The sequence below is a fragment of the Oikopleura dioica genome, chromosome XSR (assembly GCF_907165135.1).
Source record: "Oikopleura dioica chromosome XSR, OKI2018_I68_1.0, whole genome shotgun sequence".
NCBI lineage: Eukaryota > Metazoa > Chordata > Appendicularia > Copelata > Oikopleuridae > Oikopleura > Oikopleura dioica.
This window is the reverse complement of record NC_137294.1, coordinates 1,055,772-1,081,683: the sequence shown is the minus strand read 5'-3', so window position 1 is coordinate 1,081,683 and position 25,912 is coordinate 1,055,772. Positions and strand designations below refer to the sequence as shown.

The window sequence follows — 25,912 nt, the reverse complement described above, 5'->3', positions numbered from 1 at the left end:
TTCTGCGCGTGGCAGATCGACCGAAAACGCGCACAAATCAGCTCCTTCCGGGCGCAGTTTTCCGCGTTTTGGAACTGCTCAAATGCCGGTTGCTGCGATTGCAAGCCTGAAGGAATTTCGAGGAATTCGTGAGAAGATCTATTTCATAGCTCCCGATAGCTATCGAATTTGCTTAGATCCTCGTAGACCTGGGGCGTCTATCGCTCAATAATCAGATCCAGGCCGGCCAGCTTTGATCCGCTTTTTTTATTGTGCAAATCAGTATTTACTTCCATGCAGATTTTGGCATCAATTTCTGTCCTGACTTCGACATTTTTGCCAAAAAAAGTTTCAAACAAAAGAAGATTTTTTTTGATTTTGGATTCCTTTTGAACGTAACCTGCGCCTCATGCAATTCGTATTTATCGGCAAACAGGTCTGTGTTTATGCTTTTGGTTATTTATTTATCTCAGCTGCCTTCTTCATTTATTCACTGGCGCGAAATCGGAGATCAATCGAAATCGTGCTTCTTCTTTTTCTAGTTGCTGAATCTTTCAATTCAATTTCTCAGTTGATCTCCAGGCGAAGTGTGGAAACGGCCCAATTAGTGGCGATCCCGCTGACGGTAAACATCCAAGTCAAACTGTTTTCCTTTCGTCGGCCGAAGTTCAAAAGGCGGCCACGTGACCTCACTCCTTGGATCTGAGGAGAACCTGCGCTTTCGAGTCGTCCGTCAATTTCTTGGAAGGAAATAAATCAAGTTCGGGAAGAATTTCAAGAGTTTAAATTTTCATACCTGTTTTATTTTACTTTTATTAGATTCAGCGCATTTTGAAGCCCCAGCAGAGTTGCAAATTTTGCTTTATTTTTGCTGAGCTGAGTAAAAATTTCTCTGAGCTGAGCTGAGCTGGCCTACTTCGGAGCTCACTGAGCTGAGCTGAGTTGAGCAGACCTTTATTTTAAGGTAGTTGAGCTGAGCTGAGCGACTGCTCAGCTCACTCAGCTCAGCAAATTCGCAACTCTGAGCCCCAGTAGTATTACAAAGGGCGATTTTTTTGAAGAACGCTGAATCTGAAAAATAAAAGTAAAATAAAACAGATTAAAAAAATGATTCCTATTGTCCAAACTTGATTTATTTCGTCCTTGTATTTGACTAGCCCGCCGCTGAAGAAAAGCTTTACGAAGCTTTTATTTCTATATTACGAATTTATACTTTTCTACTTTGGAGATTTTGCGTGTGTTGAGTCAATAGTGTCGACAATTGAATATTTTTGAAATAAGGAGCTCCCTGGGAAAAAATCTAGCGAAGTATTCAGGATTAAGAGGAGTTTGAATTTTTGTCGGAAAAGTGGCGGATTTCAGTGTTGAAATACTTTCCCAATAAAAATAATAGAAAGTTCTCGAATTAAAAAGAACGAAAGAAATAATGGAATCGAATGAATTAAGGGGTTCCCAGGCGTCTTTCAATATTGCGGCACTTATTTTATTTTATGAATTTTGGAATAAATGAATAATTATTCCTCTCGAGCAAAAACGTTTCTCCCAAATTCAATACAATATGTTTCCGTTGTGAGTTCGGGTTAGGGCGGCTAACATTGAGCATGAGCGAATCATTTTGGCGGAATGATTTTTTCGCGTTCGCGCAAAGAACAAAGTGCGCCGTCCAGCGGTGCGTGTGGCGGAGCAGAGCTGAGCCCCCTCCCACCAACGGAGAAATCGGGCGGCCCAACGACAAAGAAAATAACAGCCCAAATCTGCCCGGGAAATCTGTAACAGCAAAAACAGAGATTAGAACGAACAATTTTTGAAGAGAGAGAGAAAGAAAGAAAGCGCGAAAGTTGCTAAAACAGAGATTACTCTTATGAAGAAGACAGAAAGTTTGAGCGAAGAGCTATGAAGTTTTTACTTTCAATAGCGTTGCCTATCGGGGCTTGGGCAGGACCTTGCTCCCCCAATCCCTGCAACAACGATGGAACCTGCCAGCTCAATGGAAAATCCTATACTTGCCAGTAAGTGATTTTTAAAATTCCGAAAAGCTGTGTTTGAGTGAGTGTTATTAGCGGCTGTCAATCGGACCTGGGACCGACAGTTTTTCTTTTTTGTTGCTTTTTTTTTGTGACAAGCTTCGCTGCCCTACTTGAGCCAGCGGGCCTAGTCACCCTGCAAAATGAAATTTCTCATTTTTTTTTGATGCCCAAACAAAAAAAGAAAGAAATGACTCACTCGAAATCGCATTCTAGCGCACAATCATCCTCTCCCGAGTTCCTTTATCATTAGCCAGTAATTTCGTTAATTTTTAAAATACGATTCAGCCTCTTTTTATTCCCGGATTTGTGTCCATAATTCTGGAAGAAAGCGTTTCCGCCTAAACGGCTGGCACAATCGCCGCTTATTACTTTTTTACTGCGCCCGTCGTCCCAAAACTCGTAAATTCCCCCTTTTGATTTTCTCTCCTGATCCACGTTGCTTGAAGCTTCAGAAAGGCCTTTTTATGAATCACGAAAATCACCGAAATTCTCGATTCTCAAAATTCTCAATAGTACAACATCCGGCTGAGGCTGTGACATTTCCCCTCTTATTTAAACACACACAAGTGAGTGTTGCAATTTTTGGGGTACCTGACATTTTCGCAGCGATTAATGTGTTTCGAATTTTCGCGTGTTGAAAATGCCATCGTCAATGTTTTACGGCTTGCTGTTAATATTTGCACAAATACATTTTCGCTGTTTATATTTTCGCGAAAAAACACACTTTCCGAACTAACCCTTGAAATTGAATTTTATCTTGTTGTTGGTTATTTCTTATTTGCGATATTGGGATTTGAAAGATCTCAGGCGTAGATTCATTTTCTAAAACTTGGACGAAAAAAAGTCGTTGAGCGCAAAGCAAATTTAGATAAACAGAACCCAGTTATTCACAGCTGGCTCGGCTGGATTAGGAGATTTTCAATCGGGCCCCCCAAAAATCCCCCGTGGACCCCTTGCGCCTAATCCGGAAGGGTTCTTCTTAAGTTACTCAAGAGTTTTAAGCCCGCGCCAGCTTTGAACAATTTCCAAGCACAAATACACAAGAGTTAATAAAAAGAAAAATCGCAGGAAAAAAATGCTCCGTGACACGTAAAACTTCTGCGCGTAAAACGAAGATTTACTTTTGTCTATTTAAATAAGCATTAATCTATCTGACAGGGAAGTGCTCATAAATTCTCTCCAGCGATAGTCAAAATACTGAATCACCTCTTCTGTGTCCTTTCCTAAAAATACGGGCAGAACCAAGAAAAGGAAGTGAATTTCTGGATCTGGGTTTTGATTGGCCGGTAGGTTAAATCCAGCAATCTTATTGGTCTTTCAAAAATTCACTTCCTTTTCATGGTTTGTGCCAAAAATACGGACTAAACCAATTTTTGGAAGTGAATTTTTGGATTACCAATAAGATTGCTGTATTTCGCCTACCGGCCAATCAAAACCCTTTCCATAAAAATCTGTTCCAAAAATTGGTTCTACCCAAAAATACGGATTCTTGAATAGGTTTTCTTGCTAAATATTTCGCGGAAAAATTAAAAATATTCTTTCAGCTGCCTAGAAGATTTCGTCGGTGTCCAGTGCGAGTTCCCGAACCCATGCGTTGAAGAATCCTGCTCTGGGCATGGCGAGTGCCGCGTCACGATGTCAGAGTCGAATCCCATCAAAGCCAAAGAACCTAAAGCTCATTGTGAGTGCAAGGTCGGCTGGGGTGGCGATTCCTGCCAGCTGGAACTTGGCTGCGGAGCCTCGCCTCGCGAAGACCCGTGTGGAGAAAATGGAAGGTGCACCACTGACGCGCTGGAACACTACGCTTGCCAGTGCGAGCACGGATTCGAAGGTAGGGAAACTACAAAGTGGCGGGAGATTTATTAGGCGATCTAGCTAAATTGACACTCGATTACCAGATGACTTGATTTATACTGGTCAAGTACGCGAATTTCGAATTTCGTGCACGTGTGTTTGTGTTTGTGGCTCGGCCTGTGTGCTCGTCCCACTTGAATGCGTTTTTGCTCGGTTTGATAAGGATGTTTACGGCTGTTTACTGCGAGTCGAATACGGTATTTGAAAATGGAATTTGAAAAATTCGAAAAAATACTTTTTCGATAAAATTTTTTTTCGCTTTTTTTTTTTGTTTTTATTGAATTAAGCTCTCTACAGGTGTAGTTGGCAGGGTTTGGCAATGACGCAAATGAAATTTTGTTGATTAGGGAATGAAATTTGTTATTCGGGCTAAGAACATGTCGAGCATCGCGCAAAAAGGCGGTGTATCAAAAGCGCGAACAGGCCAACTCCAAAACCACTCGAGACGATAAATTTTCGTTTTTCACCGAAAATTTCAGGCGATCGCTGCGAACGAGTGGACTACTGTGCATCGTCTCCCTGCTCTCCCGGCGAAATCTGCTCGAATGGACCTTCCTCCGCCGTCTGCCGCGCCAACAACTCCTGCGACTTGACTCCGTGCAAGGTAAGAATGCACAGTTACTCCTCATTAGCCAGGACGGGGATGGAAAAAGAGAAAAGCGAGAGTTTGTTTACTGGGCACTGGGCAGTGGCGTGGGAACGGGCGAGTAGTGTGTGGCGTGCGCGGAATGTCAATCCCCGCGTTGGGCGCAGTTATAATCCGATTTCGATAAAAATTTGTAAAACGCCAATTTTGAACTTGCCAATTTTGAATTTTCATCAAAACGCCAAACTTTTTGAAATTAAATTTTTGGAAAAAAATTGAAATAAAAGAAATAAAAATTGAAAATTTCCGACAAAAATTTGATAAATTCCGTTATGCGAAAAAAAAATTCGACTTTTTCCAGTTTCGCCAGTTTTCCGGTTCAATTACGCGTATTTACAGCGAAGCGTTACAAAGTGTCGTGACCGGATGTCCGCAATTTGACCGGGCAACCACTCGTGGTTCCAAGCCTGGAATTCATCTGTTTAGATTGGCGAGCGGCCTAACCCTTCGAATTATCCTAACTAATTACGAGACAGATTTAGCCTACTAGCTGGTTATAAAGGAGATATAGCGGGCGTTGGGCGAAGAAAGAGTGCTATTATTCTGTAGTGATTTCAATGTCGTGAGAAAGTGGCTGCTCGCTTGGGCTTTTCTTTCATTCAAAAGAAGCTGGCAGAAAGCTCAATTGAGTGAGCTCTCTCCAACGTTTGATATCGAACGAGCGCGCAGCTCCGTTCAAATTCAATGAGCCGAGTGACTCTCTTCGCCGGACTGGCCACTCGCTCGGCCGCCTCTCGACGAGCTCCCGGACGAGCTCGCTTCCGGTACACAGTGGTGATTATTTACTTCCAGTCACTAATACCCCGGTCAGAATCGCCCGATATTCTCACCGACTCGGGGCGTCATCGGGTGATCGCCCCTTTTCGCAGCTCGAGTACTTCCGCTAAAAAGTGCACCGAGAATTTTGGACTGGGCAGACTACTTGAGTAATTGATTTTTTCAGAACGGCGGACGATGTTCTCCCGCTGGCGATGGTGGCTACACTTGCATGTGCCCATCTGGCTGGACTGGTCAGAATTGCGAGCGCGCTACCTCCGAACCCTGCGACTCTAGCAAGTGCATCAACGGCTCCTGCAAGAAACGAGCGGATGGAAAGTCGATCTGCGAGTGCAACATTGGATTTGAAGGACCGCACTGCGAGGAAAACGTAGACGACTGCGCAAACCACCAGTGCTACAACGGCGCAACCTGCCAGGACATGACGGGCGGATATGCTTGTATTTGCACGGCCGGTTGGACTGGCAAACACTGCGAACTGGATGTGGACGAGTGCTCGACGACCATGGGCAGCCGGTGTAAAAACGGCGCGACCTGTGTCAACACCCTGGGAAGCTACGACTGCTTCTGCATCAACGGCTTCAGCGGCTCCAACTGCGAGATAAACGACGACGATTGCCGCGTCAATGATTGCGCCGAGGGCAGCACCTGTGTTGACAAACTCGGGAAATACACTTGCCTTTGTCCACCTGGAAAGATGGGTAAGTCCAACTCCTAAAGATCTACTCATAAAGAGAGCCAAGATAATTCTTTCAAAATAAAAGTTTTCTTTGAAAGGGTCTTCCTTTTTAATTTTTACTTTTAATCGCGCTAAACAGTTAGTGCGTGTAAATTGCGCGTTCCTTTGTAAAATATACGGCAGCCCTTGAGAAGCGCATGCGGCGCCGGCCGTTGGTGCTGAGCGTGGGAACCAACCTGTCCCGATAATTGCATAAAATGGCGCAAAAGGCAGCTCAAGCACCACCAAAGCACCAATGTCAAAAATTTCAAAAGAGCGCCGTTTGATCCGTACCGGCTCACTTGACCACACTCGGCTCACTGAAAAAAACGTAAAGGAACGTAAAACGACACTAACCGGACAGAAAACAATTTTACACTGCCAAGTTATGTGCACAGGCTCCCCTAAAAGAGTACCGCCCAAAACTGACAGTTGACATTTTGTAAAACGTTTTTCCCTTCTCAGTTAAAAATTAGTCAGTTAAAAACTCGATAATCATTTTTGGTTTGGCTCAAATTCGGTCTGAATAATCACCGGTCTTTAGGTTTATTTAGAGCAGAATAAGTGATGGTCGGATGGTGCGGTTGATACATTCGAATCAGATAACGCTAATTGATGGTGCTTAAAGTTTCAGATTTTGTACACTGCGCCACGGCACTCTCTCTCTCTTTTTTGGCTACCAATGACGCTATGTCGCTGCGGTCGAAATCGCATATTTGGGTTGGCGCTTAGCGCAAGTTCCCATACCGCAGATAAATTTTTACTCCAGATCCAAAAGGTGCCACCAAGGTGCTCTAGAATCTGATAATGCGCCGCCGCCGTTAAAAGCCGAACACAATGTTATCAATACTTATCGCGCTTTCTCTCTTTTCGTACTCATTTTTTTTTCTCATTCCCGAATTTCAGGCCCTCGATGCGATTTGATCAACGAGTGCTACGACTACGGTCCTGGCTTCGTGAACCCTTGTGGAAACGGCTTCTGTGACCCGTCCGAAGATGGCTTTGCCGTGTGCACTTGCCACAACGGCTGGGAAGGAGAGACCTGCGAAGAAGACATCGACGAATGCCTGGACAGTCCTTGTAGTACATTCGGCACTTGCGTCAACCATCCCGGCAGCTGGGAATGCAAGTGCGATCGAGGATACACGGGCAAGCTATGTGAGGATACAGTCGACCTCTGCGAAAAGGAAAAGCCTTGTTTCAACGGAGGAACTTGCATAATGGATCCCAAATTTGCCAAGGGCTACTACTGTTCCTGCCCTCCAAGTAAGCACCTTCTTTGCACCTTCTGATTTTTCGATTCGAAGAATTTTTTAAATAAAAGTTGACATTTGCCACCGACTGGGCATCGACCCTTTGATCGATTACGCTGCCAGCGCGACCATGGGAAAATCGGAAGCTAATCATATTTTACGAGCTAATGAAACAAACAATGCTCTGAGTCCTCAAGTCTTTATTATGCGCCAGCTAACTACGCGCTGCCAATTTGAAAAATAATGGTTCATGATGTTTTGGAGTCGCCAGAAGTCTGTGCTTAATTAATGAACACGTGGTTATCATTTTAACTATGGTTTTCAAGTTGAACAGTTTTTGTGTACAAAGTATTTCCCAGTTCGTGCTTGACAAAGTGTGTCGACACGATTTACGCGAGCGCGCCCGCTCCAAAAAGGGGATGCTAGGCGCGGAGTTTATATTTTTGTTTAATTATTCACGGAACGGGCGGGGACAAGATTTTCTCACGGTTATTATATTTTCTTCCAAAAATGGCTAAACACCAACTTCTCGCCTTTTACTCCAAGGCTAGGAATGTACCTAGGAGCTCTTAGAAGTTAACAAATCGATTAGGAGTAAAATTTATTATCACAAAGAAAGTGGGCCACCTTTCCCAGACGAGGAGTAACGGTTGACCCCCACCGAGACACGTGTCTGACAGTTATTGATGAATTTTTAAGGTCACGAAGGAGAAGACTGTATGCGGCGAAAGATGCACTGCGAGAAGAACTCTTGCCTCAACGGTGGCCGCTGTCGCGAACGATACGACGGCTTCGAATGTATCTGCGAGAAAGGTAAGAAAGACTGACTCGCTTATAACTAGTTTCACTCGGACGCGCCGTAATGGCCTTGCCGACCTTTGTGGATTCTGGCACTCACTTTCTGAAACATTCATAAACGCGCTGCGTTTTTAACAAATGCAAATCAAAGTGTATTTTCTCGCGAATTCCGGCAGACTTGCTCGAATCTTTGAGAAGCGTTTTTGGATATTATCACTGACGTTATTTATCGAAATGCACGTTGACTAAATCGGCTTCTCATTAATTAATTTTAGGCTACGAAGGCAATAACTGTGAGAGACGGAAAGACTACTGCGCGCACGCTGACTATCCCTGCAACAATGGAAAATGCCACAACGAGATAGATGACTATCGCTGCGAGTGTTCCGAAGGTAGGCTCAATAAGTTGATCGAATTATCCATGGCGGTGGAGGAGAGCACCTGGAAAGCCGTGTGCAGGTGCTTCCTTCGGCGCGCTATGTCCATTACCACAGTGACAATTTCGAAGCTTCCAAATTCCAAACTTGATAACTTGATACTTGTGTTATAACTTTCAAAATAATAATTGTATAAAAAAGTGAATTGGCGCGGCCTTTTATCCGCGCTGAAATCCCGAAAACTAAACAAATCCAAATCCATAAATAGTGGGCACTTTCCCACGGCTTTGAGTTGTCATTGACGCTATTGGAACTAGCCAGGGCTGGAGCTTTTTATATTTACTTATCGATATTGAAGAATTGAATTTATTTGATCTTTCTAGGCTGGACAGGTCGAAACTGCACCAAAAACGTAAACGAATGTGCGCCTAACCCGTGTAAAAATGGAATCTGCACGGACTACGTGAACGACTTCAGCTGCGAGTGCGAAGATGGATGGGAAGGAAAACTTTGCGACAAGCCTATCAACCCGTGTTTGAACGATCCTTGCTACAACGGCGAATGCAAAGTCCCAGCGCCGGGTAAATTCGAATGCATCTGTCCGAAAGGAACTGGCGGTGAATACTGCAAAGACAACGTCAACGAATGTCTTGGTGTCACGTGCGAGCACGGAGGCATCGCGATAGATAGCGTTGGAAAGTGCGTCTGCGAGTGCAAGCCTGGATTCGACGGTCAATTCTGTCAAAATAACATTGACGACTGCGAGTCCAATCCCTGCCTGAACAAGGGCGAATGTGTGGACCTCATCAACGAGTACAAGTGCATCTGTCCAAAAGGAACTTGGGGCGATCGTTGTTACTCGGAGACAGCTGCCTGCTCCCCGAATCCTTGCTTCAACTACGGAAAATGCATCGAGAATGGTGGTAAATACGCGTGCGATTGCCCGGCTGGCTGGAGTGGAGTCAATTGCGAAATAGATGTCTGTGCGGATAACGGCTACTGCCAGAACAATGGTGTCTCCGTCCCCGTTGGCGATCACTTCGGCAGTGGAACAGACAAGTGTAGGTGCAAGTGCCCGCCGAATTTCGAAGGCAAGCAATGCGAAATTTCGACAGTCTGCAAGGCGCGCAATCCGTGCAAGCATGGAACTTGCCGCTCGCAAGACGGAGACACTGTCGAGTGTGTTTGTGACCCGGGCTACACTGGTAAATATTGTAACACGAGGCTCGACGAATGCTCGGAGGTCGACAATTTATGCCGAAATGGAGGAATCTGTAGACACGATTACGACAATAAAGCCATTTGCGACTGCCCATCCGGGTGGACTGGCCGATTCTGTGATATCGACGTTGACGAGTGCAAAGAAAATAGAGGAATTTGCAAGAACAACGGCTCCTGTGAGAATACTAAAGGAGGTTATTACTGCAAATGCGATGGCTTCAAGGGAAAGCACTGCGAGCACGATATTGACGACTGTGCCCATTCGCCATGCAAGAATGGAGGAAGTTGCATCAACAATACTTCGGGAAGAGGATTCACTTGCGACTGCAAAGATGGCTTCTCGGGCGTCCGATGCGAAGAAGAAATCAACGAGTGCGAAGGAAATCCCTGTCTCAATGGCGGCCAGTGCGAAGATATGGTCAATTCTTATCAATGCAAGTGTCCTGCCGGCTTCAGAGGAGTGCGATGTGAAATCGTAATGAGCGTATGTGATCCAAATCCATGCGCGAACAACGGGACTTGCGATGAATATCTTGTAGACGAAGAGTTGAAGTTCCGCTGCGAGTGTCCACGAGGCTTCAGTGGGGAGTTTTGCGAGACAAACATCGATGATTGCAAAGCAGATTCCTGTTTGAACAAGGGAATCTGCAAGGACAAAGTGGAAGGCTTCGAGTGCGAATGTAATCCAGCATTTTTCGGCGCTCGCTGTGAGAATCTCACCCAGCTGTGTCAAAAGAAACGTGGCCTCTGTCAAAATGGCGGCACTTGCATCGACGACGGCTCACAGGATGCTGGCTATCGCTGTATATGCCCGAAGTCGCATGGCGGTTTGCACTGTGACGTCCCCCGTGATACTTGTGAAGCTGCAGCAGTGTCGCTCAAGATTTCCGAATCTCAAGTGTGCAAGAACTCTGGTAAATGTCAAAACGAACGACACGGACATAGTTGCGCCTGCCAGAAAGGATTCACGGGTGATCATTGCGAAACAGAAGTGAACCTCTGCAAAAACCATGTTTGCCATAATGGAGGCGAATGTTTTGTCCAAGAGAAATCAACCTTCGTCTCATACGCTACTTGCAGATGTCCGAAAGCTTATGCAGGTCATCACTGTGAACGATTCATTGGAGACGATCTTTGTAATAAAGCTCACGCTTGCCAAAATGGCGGTACTTGTGTGGTCGATAATTACAACTTCGAGAGAGGATACTTCTGCATTTGTCCTAAGGGTATCTCTGGCAACAACTGTGAAATCAACGAGGACGACTGTATCAAGCCAACGTCTGATGATAAAGAACCTTGCATGGGCCATGGAAAGTGTACCGACGGACTCGTTCCCGTCAACGGGCAGTACGGCTACTTCAACTGCCAATGTGAAGCCGGCTACACTGGCTCTCGCTGCGAGGCGACTGAAAATTTCTGCTATGAAAACACTTGCGATGATGTCGGAACAGCGAATTGCGAGCCCATCGTAAGTTTTTGATAATTTTTTCTCAACTTACTCTATTTTAAGCTCAACGATTTCATCTGTGAGTGCAAGCATGGATACCACGGACGTTATTGCCAGGATTACACTCCTCCAGAAAAGAGCCCATGCGACGAAGAAGATCCCTGCATGAATGATTCCGTTTGTAGCTTAGCTCTCTATACGAATACCGGCTTTAAGTGCCATTGCGTTGAGGTGAGTGGCTACTGGAGATATGTGTTTTCTCTATGTGAAAATGCTATGAATTAAAACTGAATTTATGAATAACCTAACTATATCTTATAGCCTAATACGTATGGTGAACGATGCGAGGAAAAGACCCTGGAATGTGGCGCTCGATACTGCTACAATGCTGATGCCTGTGTAACGACTCCAAGTGGCCAAGAAACTTGTGAGTGCCGTGACGGATATAGTGGTCCTACTTGTGCTGTTAGAGTCTCAGAGTCAACTTGTTTGATGCCCGACTCAGAAAATTGCCAGCCTAAGTGCAATGTCAAAGAATGCGACTATTGCAACGGCCAATGCTCTCTAGGTCAGAAAGATCCATGGGACACGTGCGATGTTGCCAGCTGCCGTAATCTCTTCAACAACGGCCGCTGTGACAAAGAATGTAACACTGAAAAGTGCATGTTCGATGGAAGAGATTGTGAGCAGGATACTTCTAGAGAAGGCTGCGAATTTGAATCTTTCTGCGCGACGAAATACAACGACGGTGAGTGCAATGAAGCTTGCAACACTGCTGCTTGTGGATGGGACGGTCTCGACTGCAACTTAGGTGATCCCGAGGATCTCGTCAGCGGCCAGATAACCATTTCTATTGATATGCGGGAGGATTCAGTCAGCGGTGATGATTTTTGGAAAAAAGTAGAGCGTCAAATCTCTATCTCGATGAAATCGAACGTCTTCATTACCAGCATGGAAAAAATTGACCGTTATGGTTCGTCTACTCGTCATAGAAGAGTTGCAGAGCCAGGAACATCGAAGGTTAACTTCAAGATTGACAATCGCGGTTGCTCTCGAATTGATAACTACCAATGCTATCAAGATGCAAGCTACGTTGTTCGTGACATGAGCGCTCAACGCGTAAGTGGCGGTTTGGCGTATCCAGACTTTGGAATGCACGATATTGGTTATGTTTCCACCTCTTCTCGGCCGGAATATCATATCCCAATGGTTATGACGATTGGATCCCTACTCTTGATCACCACCGTTGTCGGCGTCCTTGTAAATCGAAAGCGAAAGCGAGGTTTCCTTTGGGAAGGACTTGGACCGATTCCGAACCCACCGTCAAAGAGATCTAAAAATGCTCAAGGACAACTTGGTCAGCCATGCTATTACGATAAGGGTAAACGTCATGACAAGGGAAGCTTTATGTATGGACAGTCACCACCTTACATGAACGGCGGAAACATCTACAATCCAAAAGGTAGCAACGTAGACTGGACCCAGCATGGTTATCCAATAACCAGTGAAGAGGCAAATCCAATGATCCCTTACCAGGAACCGAACAGTATTCTCGCGCAGAAAGGCCCTGATGGACGTGATGTTTTGCATATCATGAGTATTCAATCGGATCATACGTATACGGATGAAGAGATGCAGGTACATTTAACGAATTATGGCCGGTAGGATTAATATTTTATATTCAGCAACTGCTCAAATCGGGACTTTCTCCTAACAATCAAACCACGCGATATGAAGAGACTCCGCTTCATCTTGCAGCTCGGAATGGAAATTCGTCTTTTGCTCAACAACTTTTACGCAACGGAGCAGATCCATCAATCAAGGATAACAATGGCAGAACTCCACTTCACGTGGCTATCTCATCAGACGCCAAGGGTGTTTTCTATGTCCTTATCCAGAATCCTCACTTGAGAGTCAATTTTGACGAGAAAGATGAGTCAGGCAGTACACCGTTGATTACAGCTGCAAAGCTTGCAATCGAGTGGGGAATTCAAGAGCTCATCCAGCAAAATGTTGACGTCAATGTCGTGGATAATACTGGCAAGTCTGCCCTCCACTGGGCGGCAGAAGTCAACAACTCAGCCGCTTGCGAGCAGCTCCTCAAACATGGTGCTAATAAGGACTTGCAGACGGAACGAGAAGAAACTCCTCTCTTCCTTGCTTCCAGAGAGGGAGCGCGAGAATGCGTTGAAGGTAAAATATCTTCCTTTTTGTTCAAAATCTAATCTATATTTTAGTGCTACTGGGACACATGGCAGCGAAAGATACCGCGGACATCGCTGGTCGAAAACCCGAAGATATCGCTGCCCAACGAGGACACGAGGATGTCGTCCGAATCCTAAAGAGTGCGGTCAACTCACACTTATTTGACTACAACTCTTGTCAAAAGAATGCAACATTCTTCAACTCACAGAAAAAGTCCATTCCAAGCAAGAAGCGGTCGCGTCCAGACAACAAAAATTCAAAGAACGCTAAGCGATCTAAGCCACAAGGCGGAGCCAGGCCAGCACATCCATATGCTCGGTCTATGACGAATATTCCGAGTGCGTATGGAGCTGGATCAAGCCCGTTGACACCTCCGAACGACCGCAACTTCCCATATCAGACATTGCACCCTCAGTCCCGACTTCAACAAGCCCAGGGCTTACACGGAGGGCCATTCGCTCCCGCACACATGACACATTATCTGGAGATGAACCAGACAATGCCGTGTGCGCCTTACGGTGCGCACAACAAATCATACGATGCTTGGACAACCCAAGTTCACATGGCCCAGTACACGAGCTTCCACGCATCAGCACATCCACTATACAGTCGTTCATTCCAATCACCGCCGATGAACCAAATCCAGCAAACTTCTCTGTAAGTCTTGAGCTCTCCAACTTAATCTTGAAATTGACTTTAATATTTAGAATGGCTGAAACTGCTGTGCAGGGCAGCCCAGACTACAACTCACCTCCTGCCGACAATGTAAGTACATCCATGTCATCCCATCAAAGGTAATTAACCATAACCAAGTTATCTTCCCTCTAACCCCCACCAATGTTGCACGAGCGAAATTCAAATCATCCATTCATTCATCCAATTCCGATCATCCATGTTTTCTCTCCAGGTGCCCAGATCGTGATCGGCCTTTTTAGGAAAATATTCCGGAATCTCTATTGACGCCGTCGCCCGTGTCGAATCCCTGGTCGACCCCACCGACAGATAGCACTCCGCGAGGACGAGGCGATGCAAACATGGGCTCGCTGACGCCGAATAACAACACCAAAACGCAGACAACGTGGCAGAGTCCAGTCGAGTACAGTCCAGGACTCAACCATCCCAAGCAAGCTGCAGTTGCGCAGTTCTAGGCAGATATTTCACAAACCGCGAAAATTCCGTAAAAATTCAATGATACCTAACGTTATATCCTTGATGACAGCTACGTCTACAGTGCTCCGAGACTTCAAGAAGCTAAACAATGTTAACTGTTTCCTCCGATAACTAGAAATTCTACCCCGTCAACACGGTCAGAGCAATGGCTGATTTTCAGATTTAATACCTCTGCTAAAGCATCCTTTTCAAATACTGTCAACAAAATTACTTCCTGCTTGTAAGACCCTAAAGAATAAATGCTTTAATGTATATCATTGTCCGTGTATTAATAGATAATGCCTCGAGACAGCCTTACTTCAACAAACCTGCAAATTTGATATGGAAAACTTAAAAAACGTAATCAAAGCCGTTTTTTCGGGAAAGAGCCAGTCAAGCATCGTATAATTGCAGTGAATTTATTTCTATCAACACTTGATAAGTTGAAATATACATGATAATAAACTTCATCATTCGGTGACGCGGGCACGAGTACTAAAAATCAAGGTAAACGATGAAAAATACTGAAAAAGCTAACCTGGACAAGAACAAGGAATTCATATCCTGAATTCGCGCTTGATGTTGATCGAGTTCGACTTTGGCCATTTCAGCTCCGTCCACATCCTTCGAGATCTGGAAGTAAAATTTTTGAAATTTTGTGAAAAATAGTTTCTTTACCTGAGCAACATGGAGCTTCCAGGTGAGCTCCGCCATTCGCAACGTCTGCTTGAAATTCTTTTCTTTCGCCTTGAACAGAAGTTTCCCTGACGTTGGGCTGCTCTCGAAATCGAAGGCTTCTCCTTTCGCATGAAAATATAAATATCCTTGGCGCGATAAAGGAATCGTGTCTTGGTCCTTCGTGTTTTCAACATATTCGCCAGTTCCTCGACAAAGCGACGCGAAGTTCACGTCGATTGCCGGCTCCTCCTCGATTTTTTTCTTGATGACTCCTTTCAAAGGAATCAAAAAAGAATATTTTTAAGTTAATCAATATATTTTGATTCGTTTCCTATGAAGAAGTCCATATCGTTGTTGTGGTCTGGGTAAACTGCCCCGATGATGTCCCCAGGTTCCATGTCAATGAGCTTGAAGATCGCTTCTTGGTATTTAACTTGTACTGGATCTCCATCTTCGTCGGGCTGTTCTCCGGTCTCTGACTCAACTTCAAAAGTTAGTTTGAAAAGAGTTTCTACGGTGCATAGCGTACCTCGAATATGATTCTTCCAATGCTCGGGTATGAATTTGTCGTGAGGCGGTATCTGCTTCGCCCAGCCTATCAATCGTGGCGATTGGATTTTTTTCTTAAAATCCTTCACCGAATCTTCCCAGCGGGGCTCAGGATCTGACCACTCCTCCAGACCAACCCAAGGAGTGGCGTAAAATTCGAAGACGGCCCTTTCGAATCGTGTACCAAACTGGAGCTTGGGGTCGAATTCAGGAATTGGATTTTCTTCCTTTATCATTCTCTTTAGGTTGCGGTCGGAAACCCACGCAACGTTATGAGTTCCGTAAAAGAACACTGGCCATCTAAAATAAAACATGAAACTGAAAATCAACAAAGATTATTACTTGAAGTCGAGGTCATAGGGTACTGTGCCCATATGCGGGAGCCGGTGCTGCCGTCGAGTCGGACAGAGATCGCCGTTGACGAACTCGATCCTTGCGGGCCATGGCTTCGCATGCTTGCTAGTCTTGGCGAGAACCCAGTCTCCAAAGTAGAGGGTTGTTCGTTCTGGACTCATCCAAAATTCAGGACTTCTCTCTTGTGATGGCTCTTCGGCTTCCTCAGAAGGGGAGATGGGACAATTATCCGGTCCAGGAGCGCGCTGTGGGGGACCAGAAAATTGTTGCTCCGACTCCGTGGAAGGCCCTGGGTTAGCATCTCTCCCCGATTCCGAATTCATTAGATTTACGTTCTGAAACAAGAAATTTTCAGAAAAGGGAGATTGTGAAATATGTGAGGATTTCGCAAATGAAAAGGTTCTTGGACAATGATAATTATCTGAACTGTTCGTCTTAACTGGATCAAGCGAATGCGTGACTCTTACCAAAGAAGAGCTCATTTTTTCAAATGCAAAAGACATGACAAAGCGTTAAGTTATTAAACAATATTTAATTCGTAATCAAGCATGAATAAATGGTAATGATGTGGCTCTAAATGCGATTTAGCGAGTTATAAATATGTACAGAGAAGAGAAATATTTTGAATTGTAGGAAACGTCACCTAAGAGGGAAAGGACAGTAGTTGGTAAAGGTGCTATTACTGTATATTATTATAATAGTGTTGAGTTAGTAAGTTATGCTTCAGTTGGGTCCAGATGTGTGGATCTTGTAATTCGACATGTAAGGATTGTTGGGAACTGAAAAGAGGAACGGTTAAAAAGAGACTGTTAATAAAGGTTTACCGAGACAAAATCGCATGAGATGATGAGAAGTTGGCGGTTGAACAAGTCGAGAAGCTGCTGCGCGGCTAACTGGCGGCATCATGGCGTAGCCGGACGGATATCCTGGTGGAACACTGGTTTGGTTTTTACAAGTTCCACAGGATTAAAAAAAAATAAATTCCGCTGGATTGTAAGAAACCACCCTTGCCATGCCCATGTTTTCGAGCATTGCTCGTCGGGAGCTGGCGCTGGTGACAGGAGGCAAGCAGTCACCCATTTGCTAGAAATAAAAGTCCGGTTTCGACTTGGGAGTAGTTTTTTGTTTGAAACCTGTGGCTCAACTTCATTAGAATTTATGTCAGGATTGCTCTCTTGAGAGTTCTGTCTTGAGTGCTGAATGGATTTCGTAATCAGTGTTAATGATGATGAATCAATTTTAAAAGGCAGCAGTGTTAGTTGTTTTTTGTATACTTTCGGAAAGATGTTACCTTGCCACGTGGAATTTGTGGCTCTCCGTAGCCGTACATCCAGCCCTGGTCGGGATCGTGGTAATAAATTGGAACCTAGAAGGTGTAGCTGCACTGCGAGCACGTGAAAAGACCCTTACCGTCATCTTGCCCGAACGCGAGCGACCTGCGAATCGAGAAATTCCGTAGCCCATAGAGGTGCGGGGGTATCCGTAAGCTCCGTATGCTGCTGCGAGGGCACTGCCGAAGCCTTGGCCTCTGTAAGGCAGTTGAATGTCTGACGATGTCTAAAACAAAGTCTGAGATATGAGAGCTCTCGCAGAAATCAACGAAGCAAGGGCGCACCAGCATAAGTAAAATTATCTATTCTTGAGTTAGCGTTTACGAGCTGTACCTGATAACCGTCGAATTCGCTATCGGTTGTGTCAGCCTGCGAACTCGCGGACTGACATCGTGGGATGAACTCTCGTGCCTCGTTACGAAGCGTAAATGATGCTGCCCGTTCTCCGGGCTTGTTTTTTGACTTATCTTCCTTAGAAGCGCCTGCAGCCTATGAGGACAAACATTAACACTCCCTCATTCATGCGTAAACCATTTAACAAATTTATCTTTTCCCGGCGCCCCTCTTGGCCTCGAAAATCTTGAGTTAAATGGATGATTTGATAAATGGTTGAATAAATAAATATAATAAATGCACTTCTATACCTGGGCGTATGAGAACTTCTCGGATTTGGAGGACTCCTTCACTAGTCGACGCATATCGTAGTCTGGCCGGACAAACTCCTGTTCAGGCTCGGGTGCGCTAAGTTGGGTTAACGATGTCGCGAAATAAAGTCACAAAAATCTAGCATGTTAACCCTTCCTTTGCCACACGCGATCGCTGTCATCGCCTGCTCCATTAAATGGCCCCTCTTCACTGTTCTTTACGAAGAAGTTCAGTCCGGCTGCTGATCGCATTTGTCGGATTTCTCGAGGGCGGGGGTCGACTCTAAAAAACATGATCCATCCCTTTTCAAATAGGAGCTCAAGAACTTACACGTGTCGAACTGAATCAGACCAATGATTGGAGTCAATCATTTGTCTCTGTCTCATCCACTCTTCTTTTCTGGCTTTCTCCTCGAGAAGTTTCTGCTCGAGAAGCTTCTGTCTTCTGTCATCTTGTCTTTTCGCCTCCAGCTTTGCTTCCATTTTAGCTTTCACCTCTGCCATCCACTTGGTTCTTTCATGAAGCTCCCTGAGTAAGAAGTTATTTTAAGAAATATCCACTAAACTAACCGCGCGTCACTTGGAATATCGTCTTCATCTTCTTCGACTTCTTTTTGCTTTTGCCACGTCTTCTGAAGTTGTTTGATGCCTCCCCAGCTCATTTTATCTTCGCCCCAATCGGACGATCCTTGATGAGATCGCATGGCTAATTTTTCCAGCTTACTCATGGGTCTTGGTGGCTCTTCCTCCTCCTCGTCCTCGTCGTCATCGAAGTCAACCTTATCCTCGGGGTCCGAAGCCTAAAAATATGACTTTATGTGGTATTTAAGAACTTAAGGGGGGGGTCGACGAGAATCGGGATTTTTTCAACCAAAATTCAGGAAAAACCAACTTTGAATGAAAAATTCTGATTGGTCAGGTGACTAGAAAAGGGTTCGAAAAATACAGCGGCGAAAACTAGAAAAAAATTTGACCAGACAAAATGGGCGTAATCGTGTCTCAAAGTGGACCTCAAATTGCAATTTTGGCAATTTTCCGATTTTTCGCCATTTTTTTTCTGTCACATTTGGTAAAGAAGTGTACGAAATTCCTGCGAAAACTCGTGAAACTCGTTGCCGCTGTCTTCTAAATACCCTTCTGTTCTCACGTGATAAGTCAAAATATATTTACAGAATCGGGTTTTTCGGGAAAATTGGTTTAAAAATTCTGATTCTCGTCGACCCGCCCCTTAACTTACTGAAGTGCTGGTCGACTCGTAGGATGAGCTGTTGCATTTGCTGGAAATCGCAGCAGAGAAAGAAAGGACCTCCGAGTTTGATTTGCGAACGTTGTTGTTGTTGTGCATGGAGGCGGGGAAAGAACGATCGGAGAGATTGCTTCCGCGTACGGAAGAGTTAGTGCGGCTGAAGTTGGTCATGGTCGCATAACCGGGATCGTCAGTGGCCTAAAACATTTTTCATCTCTGCATGTTTTGTTCGAATACATCTACTCTGTTTTCGCTATCCTACACATATTGTACTTGTACAATGCGTTGTGAACTTACGTTGCTTCCATTAGAGTCAGATGCGCATTCGGATGGAGCACGGACATTGCTCTGTACGGTGTTTTGTACATGGCTGTGCCTCTTTAATCTATTGTGAGCGAAATTTTCATAAAATGGACGCTTCGTATCGGCAGGAATCATGCAATTGTGGCGAGCGAGTTGCTCCAAGTTTCTATTGTGAATGCCACTGAACTGATTTGGCTTTAATGTTATGTTTTTGTGATCTAACCTATCCGTGTATTCATATGGAGTGAGTGTTTTGTGAATGACAGTGCCCTTGGAATTTTTAGATGCAGTTCGGACCATTGGGCTATAGTATGCTTGGGGCATGCCTTCCTCCTGCTGCTCCTCAAAGGGATAAGGAGGCATGTCCGGCCATGCAGCAGGGTCGACAAACTCCGGTGTGACCACGAATGAGTCTGGCGCACCGCACCCTGGTCCCACTGGGTGAAAAACTTTTGGTGTGTTAGGTGGCAAAGCGTGTTGATGAGCATGAAGTTGACTAGCTCGTTCTGAGGCCGTGAGATGATGAGGGATTACCTTGCCATTTTTGTTGCCGTCGGGAATATGATTGTACTGAGGGAGAGGGGGGCCCCATGGGCCATGTTCTCGACCTTTGCTCTGACGCATTGGTTCGGAAGGAGCACAAAGCGGTGGTGAAAATTCTGGCGTCACGCTTCCATTCGAAGGAGAATCGACTGAGGGAGAGACGGCGTTGCCGAAAGGATCTTCTTGTCGAGCCATTTGATAATCAGGACGGTTGATTGATGGAGGTGAAATCGCTGGGCGGTTGGAGTGGCTATTGACGAAACTGTTGGGAACAAATGGAGGGAGGCTTGGAGGCAATGGAGAGATGCCATTGGAGTGGCTGCCATTGTGGGGCTCATGAAGATCGTCGGTTGGGCTGATGGAATGGTCGCGCTCTCTGTACTTGTACTGGCTCTTTGACGGCTTTTTGCTCTTGATACCCTTCTCTTCCTTTTCCTTTTCGTACGCCTCGAAGCGCTTGGTAGCGTTACCCGTCCATGCTTCGTACCAGTTTGGTTCATATTCCTGGTTCATCTGGACAACAGCAATTGGATTGCATCTTTTCGAAAAGTTAGGAGATGTAACATGATAATTTTCACCTGTCGTTGTCAGTATTGAGAACTTCAATCACTCTGTGTCCGCTGAGTATTCCAAAAAGTTTCATCACGCGGTCGCGATCGCGCCGAGAGTCCATTATGGCGTGGTTGCAAACTGCATCAAGAATCCTTGTCATTTGGAATCCCTTTTCATGTTGGCTGGACAAGCGTGCCTGCTCGTACTTTTTCTGGAAGATCATTCCGTCGAACATCAAGTCGGGAAGAAGGTCCACGGTCTTGAAGGGTGAGCCACAAAGAGCAACCATCCAGAGAAAACGACCCATGAGTTTGGAGAAAACATTCGCCAATACAATCGATCGCGTGGTGATGCCTGAGCTTATTGGTAAAGAAAGTAAAGACCTAAACCGCTGTTTACCTTTGGCAACCATGATATCGTCCATTCTCCAAATCTGGTCACAGGTGAAGTGGCGCATGCGCACATGAGTCGCCAAAAAAGCGTAAATCTCCCAGTCTTCCATGTTACATTTTCGTCGAACCCAGTGAAGGACGAGCAAGAAAGTGAGAGTAGCAGGCACCATCGTCATGAGAGTCTGCAAAACACAGATAATCATTTCGAAATCAAGGAAGACCTACCTCAAAGTCAAGATCCGTCGCCTCCCAGATCGTAATAAGCGCCATCACCTGCATCCGTTTGTCCTGGCTAATCCAGAGTTCGTGTGCGTCTGGCAGCTTGGTCCCGTCCGGAAAGCAGAGCTTCGCCGGTTTTAGTGTTATGTTTCTAAAATTGAAGGTAAGCGTGACAATCAGGAGAGCGGGGGCTTACTTGAACGCGGGGTCGGCCAAGCGAATTGGCTCATTCTCGAATCGAGGAATGATCATGTGATGCTTCTTCTTGCCAAGAAGAGTGGCGTGAGCGGAAAATATCGGGCCGTAAAGCTCCACAGAAGATGGAATCCCCGCACCAGGGCAAGGCCAAGACATGTGCATGATGTTGAAATCTCGACGCCAAGCCTAAAAATATTTTCACTACTTCTGCAGAGATGTTTCTTATTTTTTAAGCCAAACAATATTATACAGTATTATTCGGAAACTGCGTAAGAAAGCCGAGAGAACAATATAAACGGTCGCAAACTCGAACTTACCTTTGCTTTGAGAATGATGTCGCATTCGATAACAGGCTTTTTGATCTTTTCAAGAAACGCTTCAAGATTCTCGCTTTTGTCAACATCGTATTTTTCAATTGGCTCGATCATGGGGCTGCCTTGTACTACCTTGTACATGGGGCTTACATCAAATGGATACTGTCGTCCTTTCAGAATGTATCTAAAACACGATCAATCCCAATCCGACATATTCATGTCCAAACCGTCCAAGTGAAAGTCGAACGTCTTTGATATTTTCCTCGTCGACTTGTTGAAAAATGTCTTGAGCAAGTTCGGAAAGGCAAATCGGCACCTCGAGGCTTTTCACGTATTCGATCGCATCCTAAAGAGGTCAAATGGTCGTCCAGAAAGAGTCACGAGATTACCTGGACGTTGCCGCGGTCTCCAGCCCTGATCTTACGCTGAATAACTCCATCGGATGCTTCCACCACGGAAGTAGTGATCGGCGTTTCTGTGTTGCCAAGATAGACCGAAAGAAGAGGCAGCTTTTCCTTGCTGAGCCCGACATCTTTACAGAACTCGTCGGGGTACATCATCACCACGCGATTACGGGCATTCGTCTAATCAGAATTTAGGTCGTCTAATTTTAGGAACAAAAACATAAATATAGGTGCAAATTGCGACGCGCGACTGAGAAGAAGTTTGTTTTATAAAAACGTTAGATATTTATTGTGCGCCTTAGAAGAACACGTGCATCTGGTGGAACGTGAGGTTTCAACCAGTTAATTGCTTCGCCCGTATTAATAAAGCGATTAATACGAGAGCGTGACAGTGATTTCGAAAATAAGCTGTTTGGGCGAATCAATAATGAGTAAAGATTAAAGAGAGTGATACTTACGAGGCCACGGGCGACCATAACAGGGCAGACGGCGTAGATGAGCATGTCCGAATCGTTGGACACGATGGCAGCAGCCTCTTGCTCCTGAGTACGGATTCAGAGGCGATTAGGATCGTATTCAAGTGTTGTTTATAGAACCAGCCTAGCTTAACGTGCTTAAAATCCGAAGAATACCCCATTTTTCCATATTTTAACGAATTTAAAATTCATTTGTCACGTGTTTAATTTATGTAATAAAAATATATAAAAACATCATGAGATGAAAATTAAGACCTTCATTGTTGAAATAAGGCTTGAATATGCGGGGTTTCTCTACCATAAATAATCGAATATTCTCAACGGCTGATAAACCTAATCGTTGTATTTTTGAATTAAAAAATACGTAACCATCTTCCCAACGAACTAAAGCACCGTATTTTCCGTTCCAAAATGATATGATAGTGAATCCTTCCTTGGCGTAGCAGGCGATTGACAAGTCTTTGTCCATGAGCGACTGGAGCACGGTGATGTTTGGCATGCTGCGCAAATAATACGGAAAAACGTTCCGAAGACATGGAGGCCATATCTCGTTGATCTGTGGCAGACCATGGTTTCTTTCGTTCAACTAGAAAAAAAATCATTAAGAATCGAATCGAAAAACAGGCAGCAACAACAAGAACACCGAAAATTAACAATATTAAATGAGAGGAGCGATTTCGGAAGATGCGAGTTCGGAATTCCGAGGAAATCAAAATTCACTACGGAGGGGGTTATTCAACAGTCAGTTTTTTTTGATCAGGCAAAGGAGTGAGTAGCTAGTAATCCCCTGGCCACCGTGCTAGTTATAGTAATTATTAGCTAAATTAGTAATTGAAGGCTACTTACTCAAACAGGCTCCAGCTCTTTTTTTTTTGTTTCTCACTGAACTTGTTAATCTCTCTTGAAATTGGAAGCTTGATAAATGTTTACCTGTCGGTAGAAAGAAGTCAAATGAAGAAGGGTTTGTTTTCCGCGTTCCTCGGCCTTCGTTTCCGCCGAGATCGGCGAGTTTCCGAAGATGAAGGCGAGCTTGAATCCCAGTTGAGTGAGACGCTTGCAGAAGTCCTCGGCTTTTTTGCGGAACTGGATGAACTGGCCGCCGAAGAGCTTGGGCAAGTTGCTCCCGTGAAGAACGTGCCAGAAGGATTCACCGTCGAAAACCAGCAGTGGTGGCCGTCTGAAACGTCTGTAGAATCGAGAAAAGCAAAGACTGAACTTACTTGTTGGCCTTCTTGTACTCAGCGGCGAAGGATTCCAGCGCCACATCTCGACTAGCGATCGTACTTTGACACAAGTAATGTGTCAGTCCTTTCACGCCCATTTTGAAGCGAGCAGGTTACTGGGTAACCGGTGTTTTCTTGTTGGACAAGAAAAGCCTTCTAAACAAGCTGTTAAGCCGGAGAAAAACCATCGCTTTCGAGAACGGAAATGCGCCAGGGCTTAACTTACCGGTAAAGCCCTTTCTTGTAAGCGTGACTTATTCTCTGCAACATCAAAAAGAGTTAATCAACCTATTCACAAAGCACAGGATGAGTGTTCTAGAAATCTAACGGCTCGTTAGCCAACTAAATCGGATAATTTGTAATGACGGATTTCTCAGCTAAAAACCCACGCGAGTGGAGTCACTCGCCCCGGGGCAGGGCGCGCGAACATCTTTAGCGCCCCCTGCCCACTCTTATTTCACTGAAATTAGACAGAGAGAGAGTGCCCAAACGCATCTATTATTGTTAGGTTTTCTATTAATGAAATCACAAATATAAAAAAAAAACAAAAATGAAAACTTCTCTATAAATTATATTCGGCTCAAAAATTTCTCGTCTTTCTTAGTGTAAGCATTCACCTCATCCTGGTCATATGCGGTACTTCTCTGTAGGATGATAAGGGCCCTTACCTTGATAATTGACGATAAATGAAATTTCTCTTGAGGTAAAAAAATGGAGTTAAAAAAAAACGAAACAGCGGCGGCGCCAAGCAAAACGGAAAACGCGTCGAAATCAGTTGCGAAGTGGCTCGGAGGGAACGAGGGCGAACTGATTTCTTTTCCCAGCCGCAGGTGATTTCTTCAGCTCCTTTCTTGAAGAAATTCTCAACGAAACAGGAACAAGGGCGACGAGTTCTAAGCGACTGGTCGAAACAGCGAGGGCATTTTTTGTGCCGCCCACACATCTGCTGACATCGAGCCCGGAGAGCGCAGCTCGCTTTCCTTCTCCTGACGAAACTACCGTACTTCGGATCCGTATCAAACACCACAAGACTCTACCTTCTTACCTGACCAAGATGATGAGTCACCTGCGATCTTCCTCACGCGAAAAACTACGAAAATCGAGCAAAATTGAAAACTTTGCAAGTTCTAAAGTTACTTTCATCTGAATTTGATATCTTCATGATTCATGAAGTTATCACTTGATTGATGATTGACCTAAAGTATATATCTAAGTAGATATGTTTCATATATACTCAAATACATAGAATTGTCACAATATAAGTCGGGTTATTTGTTCAGAATTAGAATCTAATAATTTTATTTTTATTAGTATAAATAATAATTAGATTCTAATTCTGGACAAATACCCCGACTTATATTGTGACAATTCTATGTATGTTAGTATATATGAAAGATATCTATTTAGACTACTTCGTTACTATTATACTGTATAAATTATACAGTATAATACAGTATAATAGTAAATTCTATAATAATGAACTCCGATATTGAATAAAATAATATGATTAGCAGCAATTAATATTTATTAAAGTGGCAATATAGAGTCTGAATATCAGATTTATATTATTTTTTCTTAATCTTAATTATATAGGTATTATACAGAATATTATAATTAATTAAGAATAAGAAAAATAGTAGATTCAGAATTTCAGACTCTATATTGCCAACATAATAAATATTAAGTGCTTCTTATCATATTATTTTATATCAAATTAACATTGAACTCCGAATTTGAACTCGCTAAAAAAATATGAGAATATTTTCAATCGGAAGTTCTTGGTGGCTTGAGTCGGTATTTTATCGCGATTAGTTAGACAAATCGAGCTCGTGAGAAACTCGTGTCCTCCGGCGAGTGATAATCGCAGTTGACAAATCAACCCTTCTCCCGTGAGAAAACAGCTTCATCAAATTTGATGTAATTGTAATTGCTGGTGCTGAAGTAAGCTTCTTTTTGTAAATTTATAGAACTTTGATTTGTGGCTGGAACTGCGGTCGGCTTCTTTTACTCGAAGAGCGGCCACAAGTGAGGAATT

At 44.4% G+C, this 25,912-nt stretch overlaps 3 protein-coding genes across 8 annotated transcripts; 1 reads left to right on the top strand and 2 right to left on the bottom strand.

Moving 5' to 3' along the window:
* Positions 1 to 1,702: 1,702 nt before the first annotated feature.
* LOC145709887 (uncharacterized) lies at positions 1,703 to 14,729 on the top strand. 2 transcript variants are annotated; one of them, XM_081787587.1, is made up of 14 exons: positions 1,703 to 1,988; positions 3,551 to 3,837; positions 4,340 to 4,464; positions 5,450 to 5,984; positions 6,908 to 7,267; positions 7,954 to 8,067; positions 8,328 to 8,444; positions 8,813 to 11,118; positions 11,161 to 11,328; positions 11,419 to 12,735; positions 12,783 to 13,290; positions 13,335 to 13,959; positions 14,010 to 14,067; positions 14,116 to 14,302. In XM_081787587.1, exons 1-14 carry the CDS (start codon positions 1,873 to 1,875, stop codon positions 14,128 to 14,130), a joined length of 6,651 nt encoding a protein of 2,216 aa, XP_081643713.1. In that variant the 5' UTR covers positions 1,703 to 1,872; the 3' UTR covers positions 14,131 to 14,302. The 2 variants fall into 2 exon arrangements, with proteins under 2 accessions (XP_081643713.1, XP_081643712.1); XM_081787586.1 differs by having other exon boundaries at positions 1,706 to 1,988; positions 14,238 to 14,729.
* Positions 14,730 to 14,851: 122 nt separating this feature from the next.
* Positions 14,852 to 16,367, bottom strand: LOC145707606 (uncharacterized). Its single transcript, XM_081785161.1, has 6 exons — positions 16,021 to 16,367; positions 15,659 to 15,978; positions 15,463 to 15,613; positions 15,130 to 15,403; positions 14,990 to 15,084; positions 14,852 to 14,946 (listed from the first exon to the last, which is right to left on the bottom strand). The coding sequence occupies exons 1-6, from the start codon at positions 16,353 to 16,355 to the stop codon at positions 14,922 to 14,924; spliced, it is 1,200 nt and encodes a 399-aa protein (XP_081641287.1). The 5' UTR covers positions 16,356 to 16,367; the 3' UTR covers positions 14,852 to 14,921.
* A 177-nt stretch (positions 16,368 to 16,544) lies between these two features.
* LOC145707342 (uncharacterized) lies at positions 16,545 to 24,790 on the bottom strand. 5 transcript variants are annotated; one of them, XM_081784859.1, is made up of 26 exons: positions 24,546 to 24,789; positions 23,875 to 24,033; positions 23,585 to 23,831; positions 23,090 to 23,240; positions 22,637 to 22,722; positions 22,164 to 22,358; positions 22,002 to 22,120; positions 21,778 to 21,958; positions 21,459 to 21,646; positions 21,269 to 21,413; positions 21,051 to 21,225; positions 20,678 to 21,005; positions 19,780 to 20,637; positions 19,551 to 19,737; positions 19,245 to 19,451; positions 18,578 to 18,807; positions 18,339 to 18,536; positions 18,167 to 18,290; positions 18,008 to 18,106; positions 17,697 to 17,852; positions 17,443 to 17,589; positions 17,324 to 17,398; positions 17,166 to 17,228; positions 17,031 to 17,115; positions 16,857 to 16,961; positions 16,545 to 16,811 (listed from the first exon to the last, which is right to left on the bottom strand). In XM_081784859.1, exons 2-26 carry the CDS (start codon positions 23,973 to 23,975, stop codon positions 16,756 to 16,758), a joined length of 4,506 nt encoding a protein of 1,501 aa, XP_081640985.1. In that variant the 5' UTR covers positions 23,976 to 24,033; positions 24,546 to 24,789; the 3' UTR covers positions 16,545 to 16,755. The 5 variants fall into 5 exon arrangements, with proteins under 5 accessions (XP_081640985.1, XP_081640987.1, XP_081640988.1 ...); XM_081784861.1 differs by having other exon boundaries at positions 19,551 to 19,742; positions 20,091 to 20,637; positions 24,546 to 24,787; XM_081784862.1 differs by having other exon boundaries at positions 19,551 to 19,631; positions 20,091 to 20,637; positions 24,546 to 24,787.
* Between the last annotated feature and the right edge of the window lie 1,122 nt (positions 24,791 to 25,912).

Bases quoted from the DNA above. Each gene is read 5' to 3' on its own strand.
- LOC145709887 (XM_081787586.1), top strand. From the start codon at position 1,873: ATGAAGTTTTTACTTTCAATAGCGTTGCCTATCGGGGCTTGGGCAGGA. The intron at 8,068-8,327 runs GTAAGAAAGACT...AATTAATTTTAG, and splicing joins CGAATGTATCTGCGAGAAAG to GCTACGAAGGCAATAACTGT. The intron at 13,960-14,009 runs GTAAGTCTTGAG...TTTAATATTTAG, and splicing joins CAAATCCAGCAAACTTCTCT to AATGGCTGAAACTGCTGTGC.
- LOC145707606 (XM_081785161.1), bottom strand. From the start codon at position 16,355: ATGAATTCGGAATCGGGGAGAGATGCTAACCCAGGGCCTTCCACGGAG. The intron at 15,979-16,020 runs GTAATAATCTTT...GTTTTATTTTAG, and splicing joins CCCTATGACCTCGACTTCAA to ATGGCCAGTGTTCTTTTACG. The intron at 15,404-15,462 runs AGGAAACGAATC...GATTCCTTTGAA, and splicing joins AACGATATGGACTTCTTCAT to AGGAGTCATCAAGAAAAAAA.
- LOC145707342 (XM_081784859.1), bottom strand. From the start codon at position 23,975: ATGGGCGTGAAAGGACTGACACATTACTTGTGTCAAAGTACGATCGCT. The intron at 23,241-23,584 runs GTAAACATTTAT...TTTTTTTTCTAG, and splicing joins TGACTTCTTTCTACCGACAG to TTGAACGAAAGAAACCATGG. The intron at 21,959-22,001 runs GTTTGGACATGA...ATCGTGTTTTAG, and splicing joins GTTCGACTTTCACTTGGACG to ATACATTCTGAAAGGACGAC.